Source organism: Symphalangus syndactylus, chromosome 9 (assembly GCF_028878055.3).
Source record: "Symphalangus syndactylus isolate Jambi chromosome 9, NHGRI_mSymSyn1-v2.1_pri, whole genome shotgun sequence".
NCBI classification, from domain to species: Eukaryota; Metazoa; Chordata; class Mammalia; order Primates; family Hylobatidae; genus Symphalangus; species Symphalangus syndactylus.
The window spans coordinates 20,914,122-20,936,214 of NC_072431.2; the positions used below are offsets into that span (position 1 = coordinate 20,914,122).

A 22,093-nucleotide genomic window follows, 5' to 3' on the forward strand; every position below is an offset into this window, starting at 1 on the left:
GTGCTAAAATCAAATTATACCAGAAGTACTAGTTTCTGTGGCAACTGTAAGATTACATAGTGCAATCATGCTTAGATGCCTTTCTTGAAAGCATCTTTACCAAGCCATCTATATTTCTCCTGAAAGTCTACAGCTTCAAACTTATTCCAAGTGTGATCAGCCCTATTAAGGAGTTTTCTTGTACAGACATAATTTAAACATTCTAAATTTTCATCCATTTATCTGTTTTCTCATACTCTGAAGCGACACAGAATATGTCTAATCCTTTTTTTTTTTGGAAATGAGGCCTTCAAATAAATAGAGAGGGCATTGATGCCCCTTTTAAGTCATGTTTTCCAAACTAAACTTTCTCAGGTCTTTTGCCACTCTTCACGTAATATGATTTCTAGTTTACTCACCAGTCTGGTTATTCTACTCCAAATGGCATCCAGCTGTCTAGGTTGGTGTGACAGCTGATGCAACCATAGTGTGGTGTCTGAATGTGACCCATCCAAAATGGGAACGAGCTTGCAGCCCCACTCTAGATCCTGTGTTCTCTCAATGAAGTATAATGTTGATTTAGCATTTGGGAGAGCCATTTTACATTATATATTTATACTGAGTTTATGTTTGATTCAAACTCCTAAGTTTGTGTTAGTTTTAAATTACTGCAGTTACTGAGACAACTTACTCATAGGCCTTTGGAGTAATGATTTCCAGAAAGAATTAAGAAGATAATAATCTAGGACTAGTCTCTGAATAATTTTTCATTGACTAAGTCTTAGGTAACAATTTCTGACTGCTTCAGAATAGAAACAGGAATAGTCTTGAATCACATCAGAGTCTAACAATTTATATGTCATGGCCCATACAAAACCTATAATGGAGATTCCAAACAACCTGTGTGTAAGAGGAAAGGAAATAACAATTTGAAGATCTAGAAAGAAACACAATCCTTTCTGTATCCCTTGAAACTGATCCTAGGTTGTAACAAAGGTAATTCAAAATTTTATGTACACAATAGAATAGCAACTCCCAAGGTGTATTTCAAGAAACATCAGTTCTATGAGATATTGACAGATATTAATGGATAAACAAGAAATAAGAATAAACACAAATGTAAAGTAAGACTTCTCAGGGCTTTAAACTTGCAAATGTGAAAGGTGCTATCTCAGACCTAATAGAACATCAAAATTATCTCAGAAGACTGTTAAAAACCACAAATTCCTGGACTTTACCCTATAAACTCTGATCTAATAGGTCTAGGTTGAGGCCCAAGAATGCATCCTGTGAGCAAGTGTTGGGTGATTCTGAAACTGCCAGTAAAGACACTGCTTTGGAGAACCACCAGGATTTGACTATGAGCTATTTTTTCTTTTCTTTTCTTTTTTTTTTTTATGCCAAATCACATAATAGTTTCCTAATGCACATACTTAAAAGATAATATGCTAAATTTAGTATTACTTTTGACAACCTAGAAAATGAAAACACCATAAAGGCCCTATTTATAAACTCTGAATGAACACGGATCTGGAGTATACTTTTATTTTACTCCAAAGTTTATCTCAGAAAAACATAGCTACCTTTTCCAAATACAGTAAGCGGCCTACATATCCCAAACTTGTCCGCTTCTCAAATTCTATGTAAAAAGGTGTATCTTCCACAGATTAAAAAAAGTGGCCATGGCAACATTTATCCTGGGAGAAGGACCAATGTGGTACAATTATCTATGGTTGAAGGCAGAAGTGTTGAATCAATGGCAAAGTCTTAGTGAAAAAAAAAAAGTTTTGAGTAAGTGAGATGACGAGTTTGCAATGAATTTTCTCTAGGGCTAGGTAACTACAGTTTCATCCTAGTAACCTTTAACATTTCTTTATCATGAAGTTCATTGGCAAAACCAATTATTATTTGTCTCCTTTTAGTAGTATTTTTAAATATACTATATTTTCCCCTGAGAAATTTTCTAATTTGGGGAGGCAAACATTAAGATCGGAAGCACTCACAAATACGAACTCAAGCAAAGAACTGAAATTTGGCGACACAAAAAAAATCACAGTACTTTCACAACAAAACTTTGCTCTTCCAAAAACAATATATAGCTCCAAGGACACACACATAGATCCACTTACAAATACAGCACGCACACAACCATTCTGGGAACAGCCAGTTACTACACATTGCGCATCAACTAAATAGTGCAATTCATCTAAATTATTTCAGCACAAATAATACTTGCCCTCCCTTTCTCATTAACATTCTCTCAAAGGATGGCCTTCTAAAAAGAAAAAAATAAACTCATAAGAATTTCGGAATTCCAAGATAAAATCACAACAGTTAAATATACAGCTGACATTAAAAAAAAATTTCTTTTAAAAAAAGACTAAACATATGGTTTTTTCTTAGTAAAATATAAGAAAGCTTCTTTTTGTTTTAAAGGTACCTGCAAAATGTGGCTTCCCAAATGTGCTTCAAATACTTCAATGGCTAGTGCACTGGGGCTTCTCCTTCGCTGTGCACCTATAACTTAAAAGAAAAAGAAAGAAAGAAAACAGATCAATTAAGTTGGAGCTCTGATTCATATCTTCAGCTTAGTTTGTCTTGAATGGCATCATTGACTACTTAGTATAATAATGAGATCTAAACCACCACCCAGCATTAATTTTAGTCTGAGTTGTCTAAGCATAAACATAGCCTAGGTTAAATTTTCAACCTAGAATATCGACTTCTAGAAACATCAAAAAAATACATTCAGATTTTAAAAATTTTCCTTTTGGATGGCTTTCCCTACACTGGAATAAAAACATATGAATGTTCAGGTTCCTTTAAAATAAATTAGTACACCATTTTTCTTAAAATTAAGGTATTGATTTTTTTAAGCATCTGAATACTGCCTTATCTCCCCCAAACCCCGCCCCAGAGAAAACTAAACTTCTTACATCTTCTAGGCTGGGAAAAAAGCAAACAGGAAACTTGTATTTTCCAATGCAATAACTTCATCACAATTTAATCAGCAGAACATACTGGGTAAGACATTCTTATTCATGATCATTTGCACTAGTGTTAAGCATCCTGAGATGGCTGGATTTCACATTTACTGCATATTCATGTGTAACTATTCCTATAAGACTGACGAGAAGCCCAGGTAGATCCTTGGCCAGCATGTGCCTCACCAGGTCAGTGACTGTTTCTTATCTGGAGCTCCCGAACACTCCTGTTTTCTCACTAAGAGTCAGTCCTCTTCCAGGCATGCTTCACCTGCTTTGCCTGCAGGTGCCTACCACACAAGGAGTCCTCATAATCCTTAACAAAAGTGGGTTTAATGCATAATAACTGTGGAATCCAGAATTGAGTGTCATCTGTTTATGATTTTTTTTTTTACGTAGGGTTCCAGTTTATTTTAAACCTGTTCTTCCGCCTATTTTTTCTTCTTCTTTTTTTAAAAAAAATTAATAGAGTATAATTGAGCAATGAACTATTCACAGATCAAGCAGCCCCCAGAATCACAGCAGATTCAGAGAGACTCCAGGGATGCGTCATGGTCAGAACAAATTTATAGACAAAAAAGGGAAGTGACGTACAGAAATCAGAAGTGAGGACATCATAAAAAATCCATTTGCTTTACACTGATTTATGAAAGAAAATGTTCAGATGCTTTCTATATTTCCAACAAGTAAATTCTCCATATCTTCCTGCTTTTTTTGAAAATTTTATTACAAACCTCTGCTCTCTCAAGCCCAGATACTACTAATTGAAAATAAAATCAAAATCACCTACTTTATTACTTCTAGAAACACTTTCAGATAGTTGACAAGAAAATTTCCAGTGAAATGCTGCTGGGGTAATTCTGTTGCATTTCGGTTACTAAGTTGGTCAGTTGGCTCCATAGCTTAGTAGGGATTATAATATAAATGCACTTGTGATTACTGTGCTATGCAAAGTAGGGAGTTTAACCCTGCAAATGTGAGTTTGTATCTGCAATGTCTGCAAGGCACTGTGAAAATGCGTGTGTGATAAGTAACATTATTACTGACAAGAGAAAAATAACAGAGGCATTTTTTTCAATGGGAAAATTTATAAAATATAATTGAAGAGTGATTATTATCAAAAGAATATTCCAGCTGGAAGAGATCTTAGAGATCTCTACTCCAGCCTCCTCATTTGCTTCAGAAGCAAAACACACAACTAAAAATCTTAAAACAGAAAAATCAGTTTACTATGCTGAGATTAATCTTTATTATAAATATAGACATAGGGTTTTTACAATTTTAATATTCAGATATACTTAAGACAGTACTACTGTGTGCATGTGGGTGTGCACATTTCTGATTAATTTCCTATTCTAACATGCACATTACTCCCTTCAAAACTCCTTTGGCATTTTTGATAATGCAGCTGTCTTGCTGAATACTGTTTTCAGTTTCTAGAGTGTTAATTGCACATTATGGTAGCTTGGTGTGAATGATCCCACATGAATAAAATCTGCAGCTTTTTTTTTTGTTTTTTGAGATTATGGGGGTGGGTGGCTTTTGGGAGGGAGAAGCGGGGGAGTTGAAAAACTTCTCAAGTGTCCACTCTGTTTTTGAGACAGTAATTAGGATTCAGAAAGCTCCTTATTAATAGCTCATAATTTGTGGGGGGGGCACTTCAGGGCCTCCAGTTACAAAGTTCAAAATAAATCACTGCACCTCCCCCCGCCCCCCCCCCAAAAAAAGAAAGAAAAAAGGACTAATTTTAGATAACAGAAATCATTCTACAAAGAACTGGATTATGAGGGGACAAGGGAGTAATAGCCACCAGGTTATAAGGAACCCTAAAACATCACAGAAAAGTTCACTTACTTAGGAGGCCCAAGATGCAAGCTCCAGTAACAACATAAAGCTGCTCAAATGCCTTCTGAAAGCATAGAGGCTGTTGTCCTCAGTGGGGGTGTGGGGGCGGGGGATGGTTATTCAAGACTGGCTATTGATGGCCTTTCTTTTCCTGCTGTTTCTCCACTAGGGTTCAGGCTGCGCTCTGAGGAAATGTCTTCATCCATGAGTTCTACCTGTATAGTTATTCTTTGTTCTCCAAACCCCCTAGAAATCTGAGTGTGCACCCCCATACACGCTAGCATAATATACAAGTATCTTGCAAGTAGTTTCATGCTATTCTGTTCAATGGCATTTTTATGTCACTGGAACTTCTCTTGATTTATATGTTTTGCACTTACGCAGGTGATGTGGGCTGTAATGACAGTTCCTAATTTTACAACCAACATAAATATGTTAAACAGGAGCCCATTATGCCCCTGGTAGGAGCCCAGCTTTAACTTGAGCATTAATGCTAACTGAATAGATGTTAAATATGTACTTCTTATCTTGCACTTATCCTATCACATTTGGCATTTTGAGAACTGAGACAATAATCTGATAGCTAAAGAATACTGCAAACACAGGTATTTTGTTTCTCCGTGTTAATCTTATTATGTTTATAGAGTATCATTAATGATCTAAAAAAACTAAAGGAGCATTTCCTCAATGGGATCTGTCATCCTCAGCAAAGCAATACATTGTTTATGAAGCTCTCTCAGATTTCTGTGTTTTGGAAATTGACAGTTTCTAAAACCATCTGGTAGCCCAGACATACTGTATACTTATTGTTGCTGAACGGGTCACTGTTTCCTCTGATCTACTGACATATTTCATTTATTTGTTTGTTCAACTAAAAGACTATTTTCTGAAATTTAAAGAACACTAACAAAATTAACCTATATACACACAACACACACAAACACACACACACACACACACACACACACACACACACGGGACATTGCTAAATAAATGGAATGTGCAACCACTTGTCTGTGAAGATTCTGTTACCAGCTCACTGAGAGTGAGACGTAAGAGCTATAGGAGTTGAACAGCTTATACAAACTAGTATAAAAAAGAAAGCCCAAGCCATAGGAATTCAACTTAAAATTCAATTCAATATGACTAAATGCCTACTTGATGTTGAAAATCTCTAAGCTACTATAAGGTAACTAGTGTTATAAAACTTAATAAATAGTCCAAAATATGTTTTATGATGTTTAAAACAAAACTAGGTCCAGTATATAATTATCAACACACACCACAACTCTACTATTTCATGTTTTACAACGGTTAAAAATAAAACACCTAGAGTTTTAAGAGACTTTAAATGGAAGAGAAATATAAGGAGAAGGGTTTATTAGTTTTTAAAAAAATCAACTAGGAAAATTCTGATTGTCTCAGAAACCCAAAATGATCCGATGAATCACTAAGACTGTGCATTTGGCCTTTGTCTGATTAAAAAAGGAGAAGATACACAGGGTAACCACAGTCTAAAACATGTATCTGAAAAATTAGTTTTGCCCCTCCACAATGTCAGCAGGAAAGTTCTAATCTGGATCCTTCAGCATAACCTCACACGGTGGTCTTTGAGAATTAATTCAGTGCAGTAAAAGGCAACCCTTCTTTGGGGAATACACCAGGCCCTTCCAGTCATATTCCTAACCAGTGCTCCTCACCTCAGGGGAGGCACTCACGTGAGGAGGGCTGAGGATTAACGCTCAGTGGGAGTTTGACCTATTCAGCCGAAAGGTCAGCTTGCCATGGAAGAACCCATTACAAAACAGAAGCAGGACAGCTCGGTGGACACACATAATGAAAGGGGAAAAGTCACGAGCCCTACTTGCCTTGTGCCCTGCCCTTTCCCTTCATAACCCCAGCTCCTTGCCAGCATGGTTCACGATGGGAAGGTGGACCACAGGCAGAGAGCCACAGAGGGACTTGCTATTGGAGGGATCACTTGAAGAAGGTATTCTAAAGTGAAGAGGACTGTGACACTGTGAGGCAGGGTTTCTAATGGATTGTTTTATTAGGCCGAGGCAGTCACCGGTGGATAGGAAAGATCATTTCAGAGGTACTTCCTTATCCTCTCCCATAAGGTGGAGGGCAGTACGGCATCACAGGCAAATGTAGTCTTAAAGTTCGGCAGGTAGTATCTCAGGAATGCCTGGCAAAAAGGCAGGCTTCATGCCCAGTTACCCCTGATAGCTACCCTCTGAATCCTTCATCTAAGGGGCAAGGATCTGTTCCCACTCAGCCTGGGGGAAGGGAGCACTAAAGGGTGTGCTTAATGGAATCCCTGGACATTGAGTTCCTGCGCTTTGGCTAAGCAAAGTCAGGGGCTGAGAAAGAATGGAATATAGAATGCTTAATGAGTCTTTCCATGGTATAGAAGAAAAGGAAAGGGATTTCCCTTGAAAAATCTCAATTAGCCTTCCTCACCGTAGGGCCAAAGAAGCCAGGGAGGGTTTTCTCAGGAGCCCCATAAGTTCATGAGGTATGTTTGAGTGTATGTACCTGTTTCTCTATCAAAATTAAAATTTCAGTTTGCATGTAATATAGGCTAAGTCTTTATTCTGAAACCGGCCCTCATCACTCTGCCTTCTGTGAGGTCCACTTTCACAAATTGTATTCTTTCAATACAAAACTCCTCAGTATTTGTGCATGGCTTAGACACTGGGAGATTTTCAGGTTTGGAGAAGAAACTGAAATAGCACTGGGTACCAGCTTAACCCATATAGCAACATGACAACTGAAATTCTGTTGTTGAAAGCACTGTATGTGAAGCTTTCATGCAATATCTATATATACATATATGATGCACTTATTGTTTTCATATATATGAAAGCATATATATGAAATATATATATATGAAAACAAATAATAACAGTGCTTTTTCAGTGTATTTTCATCAAGATTAGTTTCTAGTATTAAAATATAGGATAAATGATGACTGTAGAAGAGAAATAGGGACACACATTGTTAATTGGGCAGGTGATTAATCACATATCTGATAACAAATAAATACTAGAAAAAAATCTCATGTATTCAGGAGTAGTACAGTTTGGGTTTATTTTTTTTTATTTTTAAATTCCTATTTAGGGGATTTTTAAAAACAAAAAATCTATCTTCATAATTCATATCTCAGACCTACTAACATATCACCAATTTAGACAAAAAAGAATATGTAATCCAATAATGCAATAGAAATTTTAAGAAGTCTTATGATGATCCAAAGTTTTTTGATGCAATACATATTTAAATATCTTCCACCATTTAAGTATGGGTTGACTGCATTAGGTAAAATAATTAGGGATCAGGTGACTGCGCAAATTTTAATACTTATAAATGAACTGCTTTTGGGAAAAAGAAACCATGTCTGCTTTTCTTAAAGAAGTATATTTACATTGCTTCAACTATTAAAGAACTAAGGGGAAAACATACAATGTCTAATTGATCTGTTTAGTCAAGGGAGTGTTTACTATGCACTTCTCAGCTTCTTGAGAATTAAATAGTATTCATATGATTTTTGAAAATGTTTATCATTTTCTACACCAAAATAGCCTAGTCCTCTAAATGTGAAATAGCAACCAAATATCACTGTAGTAAGTCTTGAAAATGTTTTTGTATATTTGGTCAGCAACAAATTACAGGGACCTCTTAGTACAAAGTTTCCATTTTAAAGATTCACTTTGCCTACCCACCTTTCTTTTCCATTGAGGGAAATGAGAATTCCTAGGCAGATATTTCTCCTTCTGTAGCTGGGAAAGGGGGAAATGGCCTTTCTCCAACAATCTGGTAGTTACTATAAGAACACTGTATGTCCCTCACACGGGCTACATATGGGGTGATTAACATTCTTCATGAGAGAACCCACACTTCCCCTTGACAATGAAATCCTTAAGCAGTGGGTTAAGCTGCTGTTTGGAGTGACAGCAATTGAGGGAATGAGGTCAGCGTCTGACAGTCAACGTCTCGGAGGACAGAACCTCAGGAAAATGCAGGCGTGATCCACAGCCTGGGCTGAGGCGTGGAGAGTGGGGTACATGAGGGAAATCCTCAAGAGATGCAAGGGGTCCTGAGGAGTGGACTGGCTAAAAGAAGAGGACATCCCTGACGTACCTGAGACTCCCAAAGTGCTGTTACTAATTTTAAAAAATGGTAGTTATTACACAATCATTCCAATTTTACTTGCTTAATTATTCCAGAACAATGATTGCAAGAGAGTACTTTTTTGGGGGGTGAGACTTCAGTCCTTAACAACTTAAAAAACATCCAAGGCTTTCCTAAGTATTTATTGGGTTCAACCACTTGATGTCACAGGGATTGCTTTTGGATGTAAAGCTTAAAGTTAACTATTTAATTCCCTTTATATAGTGAAAGAAATGAGAATTTCCTCTTTTTCTTCACAAAATAAATAAAAGGTAAAAAATCAGATCATCCCCAAAATTAATTCCTATCTTTAGATTCCCAGCAGAGATATGGGGTATGCTGGGGTGAACCCACCAGCCCCCTCCCGCCCCCACCACCCAATTTGGGGAAGTTTTGGGAGTGAGACAGTTATAAAGCGACTTCAGAATAAAGAATATAGAATAGGAGGGTCTTTGAGGGCTAGAGAATCTTGATTTTTAATCTAACATGAACAGATCAAGAAGACAGAAACTAATTTCTTCTGGCGTCAGGGCTATGGTGGCAAATACGTACTGAGCCTCAGGCTGAGGCAGGCATTATTCTGGGGACTCGGGATGTGAAGCTGACGAGGATCCAGTCCACTGGGCGAGCAAGGCCTGTGTGTCAGAGGAGGCCAGCGGGCCACGCAGAGTGGGCAGCACAGAGCCCTGTCCAGGCACCAAGCCTGAACACATTCCTGATGTAGGAAGGTGCTCTGCTTTCTGAGTACAATCTGCAGCTTCTAGTTTTGAACTGCTTCTGTTGTTGTTTAAATTCTTCTTCTTCCAGTGAACACTTCCCTCTGCAAAACACCTACTGCATGTATGTCAGGCAGGGATACCATGTGTCTCTCATGAATTAAGCCCACATTTCACAGAAAGACACCGTGAGCTCTCTGATAACGGCTCTCAAAGGGAGGGACAAAGAGAACATATCAAATTTGGGATGTGAATACAGTGCTAACTTTGCAAAGTTTAATACTTGACTTTTCATTGGTAGAAATTATCTTCCTTACAAATACACTAAATTTTTTTTGAGCAGTTAAATTTTTAATGAGGGTTAGATTTGGTACACTCTCTCGAGAGGGGAAAGGATGATTACACTTTCATGTTGCAAACTGTCTTAAAAGCCTTTCCAATGAGTGCCGCTTTACTGCTGTCACCTCCTCTGATCTCGGCAGCAAGCAAACAGTTATGGCATGATTCCACCCAGTAGGAAGGGGGTGGAGATTACCACTGAAATAGTGCAGTGTCAGTTGCAATTGCTGGTAAAAGGAAGACGTCCACATCTGGTATCCTGATTTTTTGGTTTTCAGTCTGATCCCAAAGCTTCGTGTTATGACATTTGTAACATCTGCTACAAATACTGAGGTAAGTCAGGCACAACCTTATTACTTCCAGTCTAATGCTCCATTCATCCTCCAGGCCTTCCTAGGCCACTGATACAACAGGGTACTAATGTTGGTTCTGCAGGAAACAGCTTGTGTTTCTGTGTGAGAAAGAACACAAGGTCTCTTGCCTTCTCCCTCTTCTCTCTCCGGTTCCTCCATTCATACATTCAGTCATCCTCTCTCTCTCTCTTTCTCTCTCTCTCTCTCACTGTCAACATAAAGAGTTCTGTGAAGCAGTGGGATATTGGCCCAAGGGACACAAGACTCTGCTTATAACAGCACCTGCTATTGAAAGGTCACTCTGATCAATTTCCAAAGTTCAACAATCTCAAGCTATGGAATTACATTTATTCATCCAAAATGTAGTGAAGCCTTATAATACGGAAGGTATTAACCCTGTTGAACAAGGTGCTAGGGATATAAGCCAGGCTCCTAGTTCCACTTCTAGATACGTTGGCAGAAGAAAGCTAAAAGTATCCACGGGAAATATTTGTTGAGCCTCTATCTGTGCTGGACACTGTGTCAGGGAATATAAAATTCAAAAGGCACCTCCTAACCCTCCAGATGATCAGAGTGTAGTGGGACACTGACATATAAGCAAATGAACAATATGCAATAAAAGTACAACTCTCATCTCAGGATGGAGGTGGGGAGAGGTGGAGTCAGGGAAGGGCTTAGAATAAGGTATTGCCAGAAACGGAGTATGGAGTGAAGTTACATGAACAGTGCACTACCATGGCCAGGACCCTGGGATCTACTGATCAGACATGAAGGCAAGGGCAAAAGCATGTTAACGTAGCTACACATGCATGCTCCAGGTGCATCATCCTGCCCACGCCAACTTGCTTTCTCTTAAGCTGCGACAACAATGGACTGTCATATTCTTAGAAACTTGAGGGACTGGGACCCCACTCCACAGTGCCTTCTTGGGGCCCAATACTGCATAACAGTCGCATAATTACAACTGGCAGACCAGTGTCCATTTGGCACTGTCCAAAACCCCCAACTTTACAATTCTCTCTCCCCCTCCACCTAAACACCACTGCTTAGATGAAAACTCTGACGTGCGCACCTGCATTGCATCATCTGGCTTGGCACCGTGCTGGGCAAGAGTCACTAACCAGACTGTTGTATCACCTCCGTGTTCTGAAGGGCACTTCTGTGATTCAAGTCACTTACTGTAGAATATCTGATTCATTTCCAGGATGTGCTTGTCCTCTCTGCTGGGAGAAGGAGCTCAATGGGAGGGGTCACATTATGGGGAGACAACTACACAGAGGAAAGGATTGGGGTTCTGGGGTCAGGCGGACCAAGTTTTAAATCCTCCATTTTTCTCTAATTAGCTGGGTGGTCTTAGACAAATTAGGTTCCATGGACCTCAATTTCTCATTCTGTCAAAAGGGTTAATGCCTCTTACAGCAGTTGTGAGGGCATGTGACATGCCCCGCCCTGATTTAATTGTTCTCCTGGAGCTTATTTGCAGAGTGTTGTCTCTCCCACTAGCAAGTTACCTTCCCAAGCCGGAGGAATCATTCTGTGCTTTGCCGAAACCCCAGCATTTAGAATTGGGCCCAGAGTGCAGAAGGTACACAATAAATACTTGTGAATGAGAGAACACTCTAGAGCACAGTGCCCAGCCCACGGGAGCGCTAAGCACATGTCAGCTCTCTCCTCTTTGTTGTGAAAAGCAGAGGCCGGGCCAAAGATGACTTTTCTCAATAACTATCTTTATTCCAATTTTAACAGGAATATTAGGAATTTTTTCCCCTGTATGTTGTCACCAGCTTCTGCCTTTCCTACAGTGTGCTATCAAATCTATAATGTCACCACAAACCCTGCGAGCCAACTGCAATCAGGGCCTCAAACCAGTGCAAACATTTCACACACACTTGGGCAAAGAGCCAGCAATTCACTGAGTGTCAGCAACTGCCCACTGAATTTTCTTTTGAAGGATTCACTCATGCCCTATTCCAGCAGTAATTGGCATTCATTTAAAGATGCTGAATGCCTCAGACATAACTTGATGAGATAAACGTACATAGCCACCACCACTGCAAACTGAAATCAGTTCTTACAACCCCGCCATCTTGCCTCTAATTTCACATAAACAAAAGCCCACACAATTTTCAATGGTAACTATGCAGCAGCTAGGTCTTACTTATGTTAGCTGATCAAGGTCTGCATCACCATTGCTGCCTGACTTTTGGATACCTACAGAGGCTACGATTTAGGGAAAGTTAGAAAATAAACAAGAAAGATGAGAACAATTTGGAGGATGCAGATTAGTAAACAGGCTTACAAGACTGTCTGACCTAGAATCGAGAACATATCTAAGCAATATTTTTATATTTATCACCACCATACAATGAATTAAGGAAAAAACACTTAACTTGAAGACCTATTATTTAGACTCAAGGCTGAGTTCAAGCCTTTCTCTATTAGAGGTTCTTAATATGTTTCTTTCTTTGAATAACAGGGCTGTTTAAGCAAACCCTCTTCATAAGACAATATTCAAACACAACATTTTGCATATGCCATTACAAAAATTCCAGAGAGCTTCTGAAGCACAGTCATAGACCCCAAGTCAAGAAGTCTCGCTTTAGACAACAGCCAAGCACCCACAGATGCCCTGTGTCATCAGTGGGACTGAACAACTGATTCACTGAGTGAATGAGTAAGTAATCAAATGAATACTCAAATGAATGAATGCAAGGAGATCCAGTCAAGAGAGAATGCACAACTAAGTCAGATACTTGTATTCTGTGAGGAGACTGTGGGACTGAAAGCAGCAGCCAGTTAGTTGGTTTATTCACAAAACTGCCTTGTGGAATTATATACTGCTCCTCCCCTTCTAAATGCAGACAGAGGGAGGAAAGGAAAAAGAGATAATGAAGGTTTGCAAATGAAGTGGGTACAACTGTGCAATCAATCAACATTTTCTGAAAAAGAATCTGCATCACTTGCCAAAAATTTGAACTGAATAACTGAACCAGAATTCTGATGAGAACGGACTTTGCCACTAGCCAGTCATTTTTATTTGTTTTCCAGCTGTCTTGCTTCTCTCTTCCAGGAAGCCACCGGTCTCTTCAGTGTGGCAAGTTCAGGCAATGGGAACTTATTTAATCACGGTTCAATGTATACTCTGTATTCCCTATTTTAATAAAACTTTACTGAGTGCTTACCCAGTGCCAGGCACTATTAGTTGAAAAGGATATAATTCAATTATTCATCTGAAGATTCATTGAGGGCCCACTAAGTGCCAGGCCATGGACCACCAAAGAGTGAACAAAGGAGACAGACAAATGGGCCTGCATGGAGCTGGCATTCTAGTGGGGAGCCAGGCGACAACAATAATAGCAACAACACATGCATATCTCCATATAAGCAGCAGTATGAAGGAACATTTTTAAAAGGGGAAGGGAAAAGTAGGGACAGAGATTTCTGTATTCCATGGAAGATCAAGGAAAGCCTCTCCAAGGATATAATATTTGAGTAGAGACAGGAATAACGGGAAGGAGGGACATGATGTCCAGGTGAAGGGAAGAGAAGATATAAAGGCCCTGAGATGAGAGAAACTTCTCAGGTTCAGGAAATGACAGGGAACCAGTACCCTCAAGGAATTTAGAGACTCGGGAGAGAGAAATACAAACTGTAAAAAAGTAATCGTTGGCCGGGCACGGTGGCTCACTCCTGGAATCTCAGCACTTTGGGAGGCCGAGGCAGGCGGATCGTGAGGTCAAGGGGTCGAGACCATCCTGGCCAACATGGTGAAACCCTATCTCTACAAAAATACAAACATTAGCCAGGCATGATGGCACGCGCCTGTAGTCCCAGCTACTTGGGAGGCTGAGGCAAGAGAATCACTTGAACCTGGGAGGCGGAGGATGCAGTGAGCTGAGATCTCGCCACTGCACTCCAGCCTGGGCGACAGAGCGAGACTCCATCTCAAAAAAAAAAAAAAAAGTAACGGTTTACCTGGAGAACTGCAGGAAAAGGAGCATCTAACTCTAGTGAAATTCAAAGATGTAAGAGAAAAGAGAGCATCTGGGCTAGATATGAGTGTTAGTTTTCCGGGCAAACAAGCCACGGATTGGCGGGGATGAAGGGAGCATTTGAGTAGAGAGAAGAAGACATGCAATAGCACGAACTGCTGGGCAAGGCACGGGAGAGTCATGCACGAAGAAGACATGTCGGGCCCAGTCACAAATGCCCCATCAACACTGCAAAGGAGTTCTCAGTTCACACACGGCATTCGGCATCCATCTGAAAAGTTAGAGCACCAAGGGACACGAGCACGTGTGTGTGTTATATCACCTGAGGCGTGGTGCAGAGGGTGGAACAGTGTTTGGGGGAAAGCTGAAAACGTGGCTATTGCATGGTCTAGCCAATAAATGATGACAAGTTGACCCTAGTAACTAAGTTAGTAAGACTGTAGAGAGGGGTTCAGTTCTAAAGGTATTTAGGAGGTAGGATTGAGAGAGCTTTGTGATTCACTCATAAGGGAAAAGCGAGAGTGCAGTATGAATTCTGAGTTATAACACAGTATAATGGTTTCTTCCTTCCCTGTGATAGGACATTGAGGAAGGCAGGCAGGTGTTAAGGAGAAGATGGGAAGTTGAAGGGAGGTGTCTTTAGGACAAGCCCATCGTGATGCCTAAAGGGCCTGAGGTGCAGAATTGAGTTTTTGGCAGAGATGAGGATTTGGCTGCAAGTCATTAGCACACAGGTGGGATTAGAAGCCATGGGAGGACAAAATGGGAGGTGAGCTGGGGACCCAGCCCGGGGAACATCTGCATTTATAAAGAGGCGGAAGCGGGGAACCAGAAAAAGCCTGAGTGCAGACAGCCAGAGTAGACGGTGGATAAAGAGGCAGCGGTGTCCTAGAAAAAAGAGAGGACATTTTAAGGAGAGTCAAATGTCATGAGAGAGCCCTGAAGATCCTGGGCAGGGGCACTGCAGTCAGTTGAGCAGCAAATGAGAGGTCAGTATTTCTGAAAATTTGGAAGGGAAAGAAAGTAGATTAAGGGATGACTCTCCTATGAAGGGAGAGTAATGGGAACATACCCAAGGTTAAGGGATTTTTTTAAAGTGACTTTGGATGTTTATACCCTGAGAAGCAGCAGCAAGCAGAAGCCATGAGACACAGATGAAAAACTCTTTTAAAAAGCTACAAAATTACCAGAAGTTTAGACAAAGCTGAGAAATAAGCAACACACTATTTTTTTCAATATTTCACTATAACTTGATTCTACAAACTTAATGTACCATGGTGTGGTGCCTAGCCACCACAATAGGGATCTCAGCCTCCAGTTCTTCCAGATAATATTTAAACCTCCTAATGATCTATAATCCACATCCAGAACTAGACTTGGATAGGGAAAGCTGCTTGAATATATCTAAACCCAAGCCATCATTGTTCCCCCAAAACCTCTGTCCCTTCATTGCCCACTGTTAATGAGTCTCCATTCTGCTAGTCCTGCAGGCTGTATCAGAGCTGTCTCACCTTTGTTTTCTCCTCTGTGTAAATAGGAAACCCTTTGCAAGGACTCCAGTCTCCACTACTAGAGTGACTTTCCTACCAGGTTCATGAAGACATGAAACTTCATATATAGAGATTTACAAAGATACCAATATGCCACAAAAAATACAAGACCCCACTTTGGGATGATGCTTTTTTGAGGCTTCCTCCTTACTTCATGCTACCAATACTATCCATCACTTTGCTCATCAATAAAAATGTTTTCTCCTGGTCCGATTGGCTCCAAGTTTTCTGTCTTTGTATGTATCTCTTGCCATGGCAAAAGTTCTCCAAAGGTCATAAATAGAGGAGTTACTTGGAATTGCTTTTGGAGTCCCTACAACTCCTGGATCGCAAAAGCAACAAGTATTTCTTCCTTGCAGCCAAGATCTGTCAAATACCCACAGGCAGGTATTGCAAGTGATTATTAATATACACAGGTGTGAGCTAAAAGAATATTAAATCATCAAAGAAAACTGAAATGTATTTAATGAATTTTGATTACGCTAATAAAGAGAAAGCCAAGACTGCTATATGTGGCAGACAAAAAGGCCCTGTTTCCAATAATTTTTTTTTTTTTTTTACAGAAGCCATTGCCTCATCATTACTGAGGTTGAACTTTCTATCTGGCAAGTGAGAGATTTTTTTTTTCTGGAATTTCAAAAATGTTTATATAAACTTTGTCCTCAGTACTCAGAAGAAAATACTAAATGCTCATCTCAACTTGCTCCCCTTAGCTCTCCTCTCATTTTTGTTCCTCTCTGAGACAGTCTGCTTTGAGGTTTTCAGATTCTGATAAGACCTATATAGTCACTTTCATTTCCTTGAACTAACTTACTTTTATTCACTTGTACCATTGCTGTTAAGTCATTATTTTCTTCAAATTTTTACCCAAAGTTGAGATGAAGTAAGCTTTACATATTGCTGCAAGTTTATTCCCGTCTTATACTGGTTTTAACTTTTTTAGAGAGAATTTCTTCCCCTGTTAGTATCAGCGTATGTCTAGCTCTGTCCTCTACAATATTCATCAAAGAATCTTGAAATGTTTATTCAGGAAATATTCAAGAACACTTAAAAAGATGGGAAGACAGCTGTAGTTTAGTATGAAAAGCACAATTGTTGGGAGTCAGAAACCTTTATTTCTAAACAACAGTCCTGGCACTTAGTAGTTGATGAACTTGGGTAAGACATCTGACATCCAGATCTTAGTTTCCTCATCTGTAGAGTGAGATAATAATACCCAGTCCAAAGAGTTGTGGCAAGGGTTAAATGTGCGACAGTTTTCTAGTACACACCTAGTAAATAGTGAGAAAACAATAAATTTTAATTCAATCTGGATTTTTAATCTCTCTGTAGCAAAACAAAAATGAGTGCTGACAAGATGCTTTTGACGACGAAGATAAAAGAAGGTCACCAAAGTGGTATATATGACTTTTCTGTCACTTTCTAGGTTGTGCCGCCTTGGGCCAGTTAGAAAAATCTCAGAGAAATACGGTTACCAGAAAGGTGAACATACTGCTACCTGCTTTATTTAGCATGCTGTTTGAGAATTAAATGAGATAGCATATGTGAAGTGCCTAGGACAATATCCGACCCATAAGGGGTATTTGCTAAACATTAGCTCCTTTCCCCTTCCTCAAAGATGTGTATTCTTGGAGTCATTTGTAAATTTTTTTAAACTGCAGATTTTTTTTTTTTTTTAATATTTTAAGTTCTGGGGCACATGTGCAGAACATGCAGGTTTGTTACATAGGTATACACGTGCCATGGTGGTTTGCTGCACCCATCAACCGTCATCTACATTAGGTATTTCTCCTAATGCTATCCCTCCCTTAGCCCCCCACCCACCAACAGGCCCCGGTGTGTGATGCTCCCTTCCCTGGGTCCATGTGTTCTCATTGTTCAACTCCCACTTATGAGTGAGAACATGCATAAACTGCAGATTTTTTAGAGTAAATCACATGTCATGCCCTTGTTCAAAACTGGAATAATAGCAACGTTTATTAGAGATGGAGTATCTTGGCATATATGAAAATCCTCAAGACTAGAGCTGAATATTGATTCTATATTATGGATTTGGAGTGTAATGATCTTTTGTGAGAGTACACAAAAAGAAGCGGTATGGCATGGCTGCTTTCTTATACTTACGTGTACATACACGTATATGCATGTGTGCATGTGTCTCTAGACATTTTTATTTCTTCAACTTATATTTTCAACTTCCAAAGACATATATACATGGTAGGCATTGGGAAGCTTGGTTAAATTATGACTGCCTAATGCAGAGACATATATACCCAAGCACTCCTACTACAAAAATGGTAGCAGCCTAAAGGTTATCTTCCATTTTTTTTTTCCAAGGAGGATACAGAGTAGAAGAAACCAAATAGACTGCAGCATTTTACCCCTCTGTTCCCCAGTCCTCATCAGTCATGTCATGTTTGTCGTCGACCCCAGCTGGGCAGCAGGTGTGGTGCTGCATGGCTGCGGGTATTTGATTATTGACTAGCGTATATTTCCAAAGGGCACAACAGACTGCTGACTGGCCCTCAGTTATAACACGAGGCAATCTTCCGTGTTTATACCTGTAAGAGCTAAAAATAAAGAAAAACTGATTTTGAGTTTTTTAAAACTACATTTTGACCAGAGGCTTTTAACAAAGCCTCCATATATATCAGTCAAACACTGAGCTTGGCAAGCTTGTATAGAGTCTATTAAAGGGGGAATAAGGTTCATGAATTTCAAGCTTGGAGGGCTCTAATTTCCTCATGCTCAAACTTTAACTACAAAACTTAGATAAATTGCTGCACTAAAACCATAGAAGATCCCCCACCTGATTTGTGCCAGTGCATCTAAAGCTCAGCGAGGCTGATCCCAGTGAGGTTTTTCAAATCAGTCCTAAGGGAAAGTGTTCTGGCCCTGTCTCTAATGAGTACGTACGGATTACTTGGATGTTTTGGTAAAGCTACCCAATAAATTAGTCAATCTGAAATTTTATTAGCCGCAAAGCATTACGGCAGTCAGTCATATAGGCTAAGAATACTGGGGGAATTAAAGTCATTTTAAGCATCTATTAGTCAGGTATCACGAATCTGTTTCAGGCCTCGGCTAGTAGTTGTAACATTAAACTAATTGGCTAATAGTTACAGCTGTCTCTTCAGTGCATTTGTTCTTAGAGGTGTGATCCCTTCTTGAACCAATTTATGTACACCCAGAGGGGGGTCCTATTTTTTATTCTAGTTTAATATATGATTTGGATTCAAAAGGAAGAAAAACAGGTAGGGGGGGCAGTCTGTATGTATAAACCATGGTGTGAAACAGCTAAACCTGAACGCACAGACTGCCAGCCTAAAAGTTGAAATTTAGCAAATGTGGAAGGCAGAGGAGAATGCAGAAAATAAACATGACTCTTAAATATTCTAAACATCCATATTTTATCAAAGACACACTGAGGAGAAATGTGGATTTCCCTCTGCCTGGTCTTACACGCTCCATGGCTATTTATCTAGTTACAAACTTTTATAGATGTGAAATATTTTAAGAAGTCCTTTAGAAATGGCCCGAGGTAATTTCAAACTTAACAGACCCTGTCCCACCAGAGCTCATTACAGTGAATTTTATAACAAAGTACCCTCTACTTAATTTTCAGAGCCTAGCCAAGCGTATGAGAAATGCAGCTGCATTAAGTGCAATTAATGGTACAATAAAAGCAGTGGAGGGCTGTTTAACACCCAAGAACCAGCAGTAAACACTGGCTTCATGCTCTCCAGCAGTCAGTGATGTGCCAGAGGACGTGAAGTGTGAGATTTCTGTACCAAAGTGGGAAATGCCTTTCTCCTGCTAGAGAAGAATTTCCTGTCCTTCAACAATTCAGCCCAGAGACTGTACAAAAGGATATAAAGGTACTCCCTCCAGTCATGCCACTAGCATCCTCGCTCCCTTTGAGCAGGGATCCAACACAGGAAGCTCATATTCCCATCAGGACGGGAAAAGGACAAATTCAATTCCAATAAAAATGAATCTAATAGCGAGTGACTCATAATGTACAAAATGATTTGGTTTCCTAACTAACAAAGTGGACTGTCAAATGACAAAAAAGGAACAAAGTAGACAGTCAGAATAGTTTTCAAACAAGCCAAAAAAATCAAAAAGTTGATGAGCAGAAACAACTATGACACTGCAAATCTCTTTAATGATGAAAAATCACTTCTTAGAATTTGAATATGAGAGACATCCAGAGATCAGCAAAAACCTCATCGGTTAATAACAATCATGGTTGTTTGAGGACTGGTCCATCAGCTAGTTAATTTGTTAAATAAAATATGGTCAACCAGGTCTGGAAAGACGATTACACATATTCAGCTTTCATAAGCAACTGAAATAATTCTATCATAGGAAGAATTTGATGATAATGTCTCTCAGTAGCCTGGTTTGAATTCAGGGACCTACCCCTCTATTTCCATTTCTGGATGAAACTGTTTTTTAACAGTATAAATAGGCTAGGAAAAACATTTAAAGTTATATTTTTGACAATAAAAATCCTACCAGCACATTCAAGTGTGGAGAATTCGTCCGAATTATAACATTATAGACATGGTTAGCCTAAATAAAGAAAAGCCATAGTTAATCCCCACATTTCATTTTCCTAGAAACATGCTTCTGACCTCCGTCCTCAACAGAATTCCCCCATGAGCTTTTGTACTCGTTTGGTTCCTCCAGTTTCTGATGGATGCCCACTCATGGTTGGAAGGGCTCATGGGCAATGAGAGGGCCCTGGCAAGGGCAAAAGTGAAAACTCAAGCAGGAAATGACAGGAGGGAGCCGGGACCTAACTCCAAATGGAGGCATTTTAGTGACACCAAACTAAGTCCCTCTCCCTCAACAAAAGTCTAACCCTGAACACCTCTTCCTAAAACAGGAAACATGCCACATCCCTAATGGTAAGTAAATAAACGATTACACCCCATAGAAGAGGAAGCTTCTCTGTGTAACTGCACAGACGTGAAGGGGAGCTCCAGGCCTTGGCATGGCTCCTGGGCTCTAGGAATGGCTGGAAACACTGGAACTACTACGTGAACAAAGGAGCTTTTGCAGTAGAATTCCGCTGCATTCTACCCAGAAGGTCTTTAAAAAACAGACAAAACTGGATACATTTTCAAAAAGTAAACAACCTTGTCCTGGACAATTCACTCTGTTTCTGAATGGTCTAAAAGATGGTTAAAAATAATTCACTTGTTCTAACAGTTTCCAAATGAGGGGTTCCATGACTAGCCCTCTCTTCAGAATGTTTGCTACGTCAATATTACTTTTCAGTAATATCAAGAGTTTTCCCTATCTACATAGGGTTTAAAGACATTTATCTATATGCAATTTTCAATTGACAAATTACCTATGCTTAAGAAGGTTCCATCCTCCCTGCCTCCTCACCCTCATTTTTGCTGGTGCTGAGGAGTCCCCATGGTGGGAAGGGAGAGAGCAGCTGGACGACAAGAAGAGTTCGCGTTCTAGAATCAGGCAGGTTGAGATTTCAATCATGATTCTGCTACTTAGCAACTATGGGATATGGGGCAAGTTACTGAGGCTTGCTGAGTCTTGATTTCCTCCTCTCTAAAATGCTTGTTCATAGGGTTGTTAGGTGAATTCAAGGATACAACATGTGAGCATACTCCACACATTCCTGCCTTGACGTCCAATCCTCTCTCCCCCTGCAGGAAAAGAACTCTTGAGAAACAGGGACCTTCCTGGAAGATAGGCTCCTACTGACTCACTTTCCAGTGCTGCTTTTACTTATAGAGTTGGCCCTCCGCATTGGCTGATCCTGTATCTGCAGAGCCAACCAACCACAGATTGAAAACTTTTGAAAAAAAAAAAAAAAGATGGTTGTGTCTGCACTAAACATGTACAGATTTTTCCTTGTCATCGTTCCCTGAACAATACAATGTAACAACTATTTACATGTAATTTATATTGTATTGGGTGTTATAAGTAATCTAGAAATGATTTAAAGTGTAGGGGAGGATGTACCTAGGTTATATGTAAATACTATACCATTTTATATCAAGGACTTGAGCATCCAAGGATTTTATTATCTGTGGGGAGATTCTGGAACCAATTCCCCATGGATACCAAGGAAGGACTGTACTATTCTCTTGGATCTGACTACCTGTCACCCTCAACTCAGTTTAT

At 39.7% G+C, this 22,093-nt stretch overlaps 1 protein-coding gene across 15 annotated transcripts in view; it reads right to left on the reverse strand.

Annotated features, from left to right (window-relative positions):
- Positions 1-22,093, reverse strand: part of NPAS3 (neuronal PAS domain protein 3) — an 879,538-nt gene that overhangs the window by 442,652 nt on the left and 414,793 nt on the right. For 11 of the 15 annotated variants that reach the window (XM_055291567.2, XM_055291565.2, XM_055291563.2 and 8 more), the window contains one exon: positions 2,420-2,502. In XM_055291567.2, coding sequence (XP_055147542.1) covers positions 2,420-2,502 — 83 coding nt within the window. The remainder of the gene's footprint in view (positions 1-2,419; positions 2,503-22,093) is intronic. The other 4 variants (XM_055291566.2, XM_055291564.2, XM_055291556.2 and 1 more) reach the window with 1 other exon arrangement.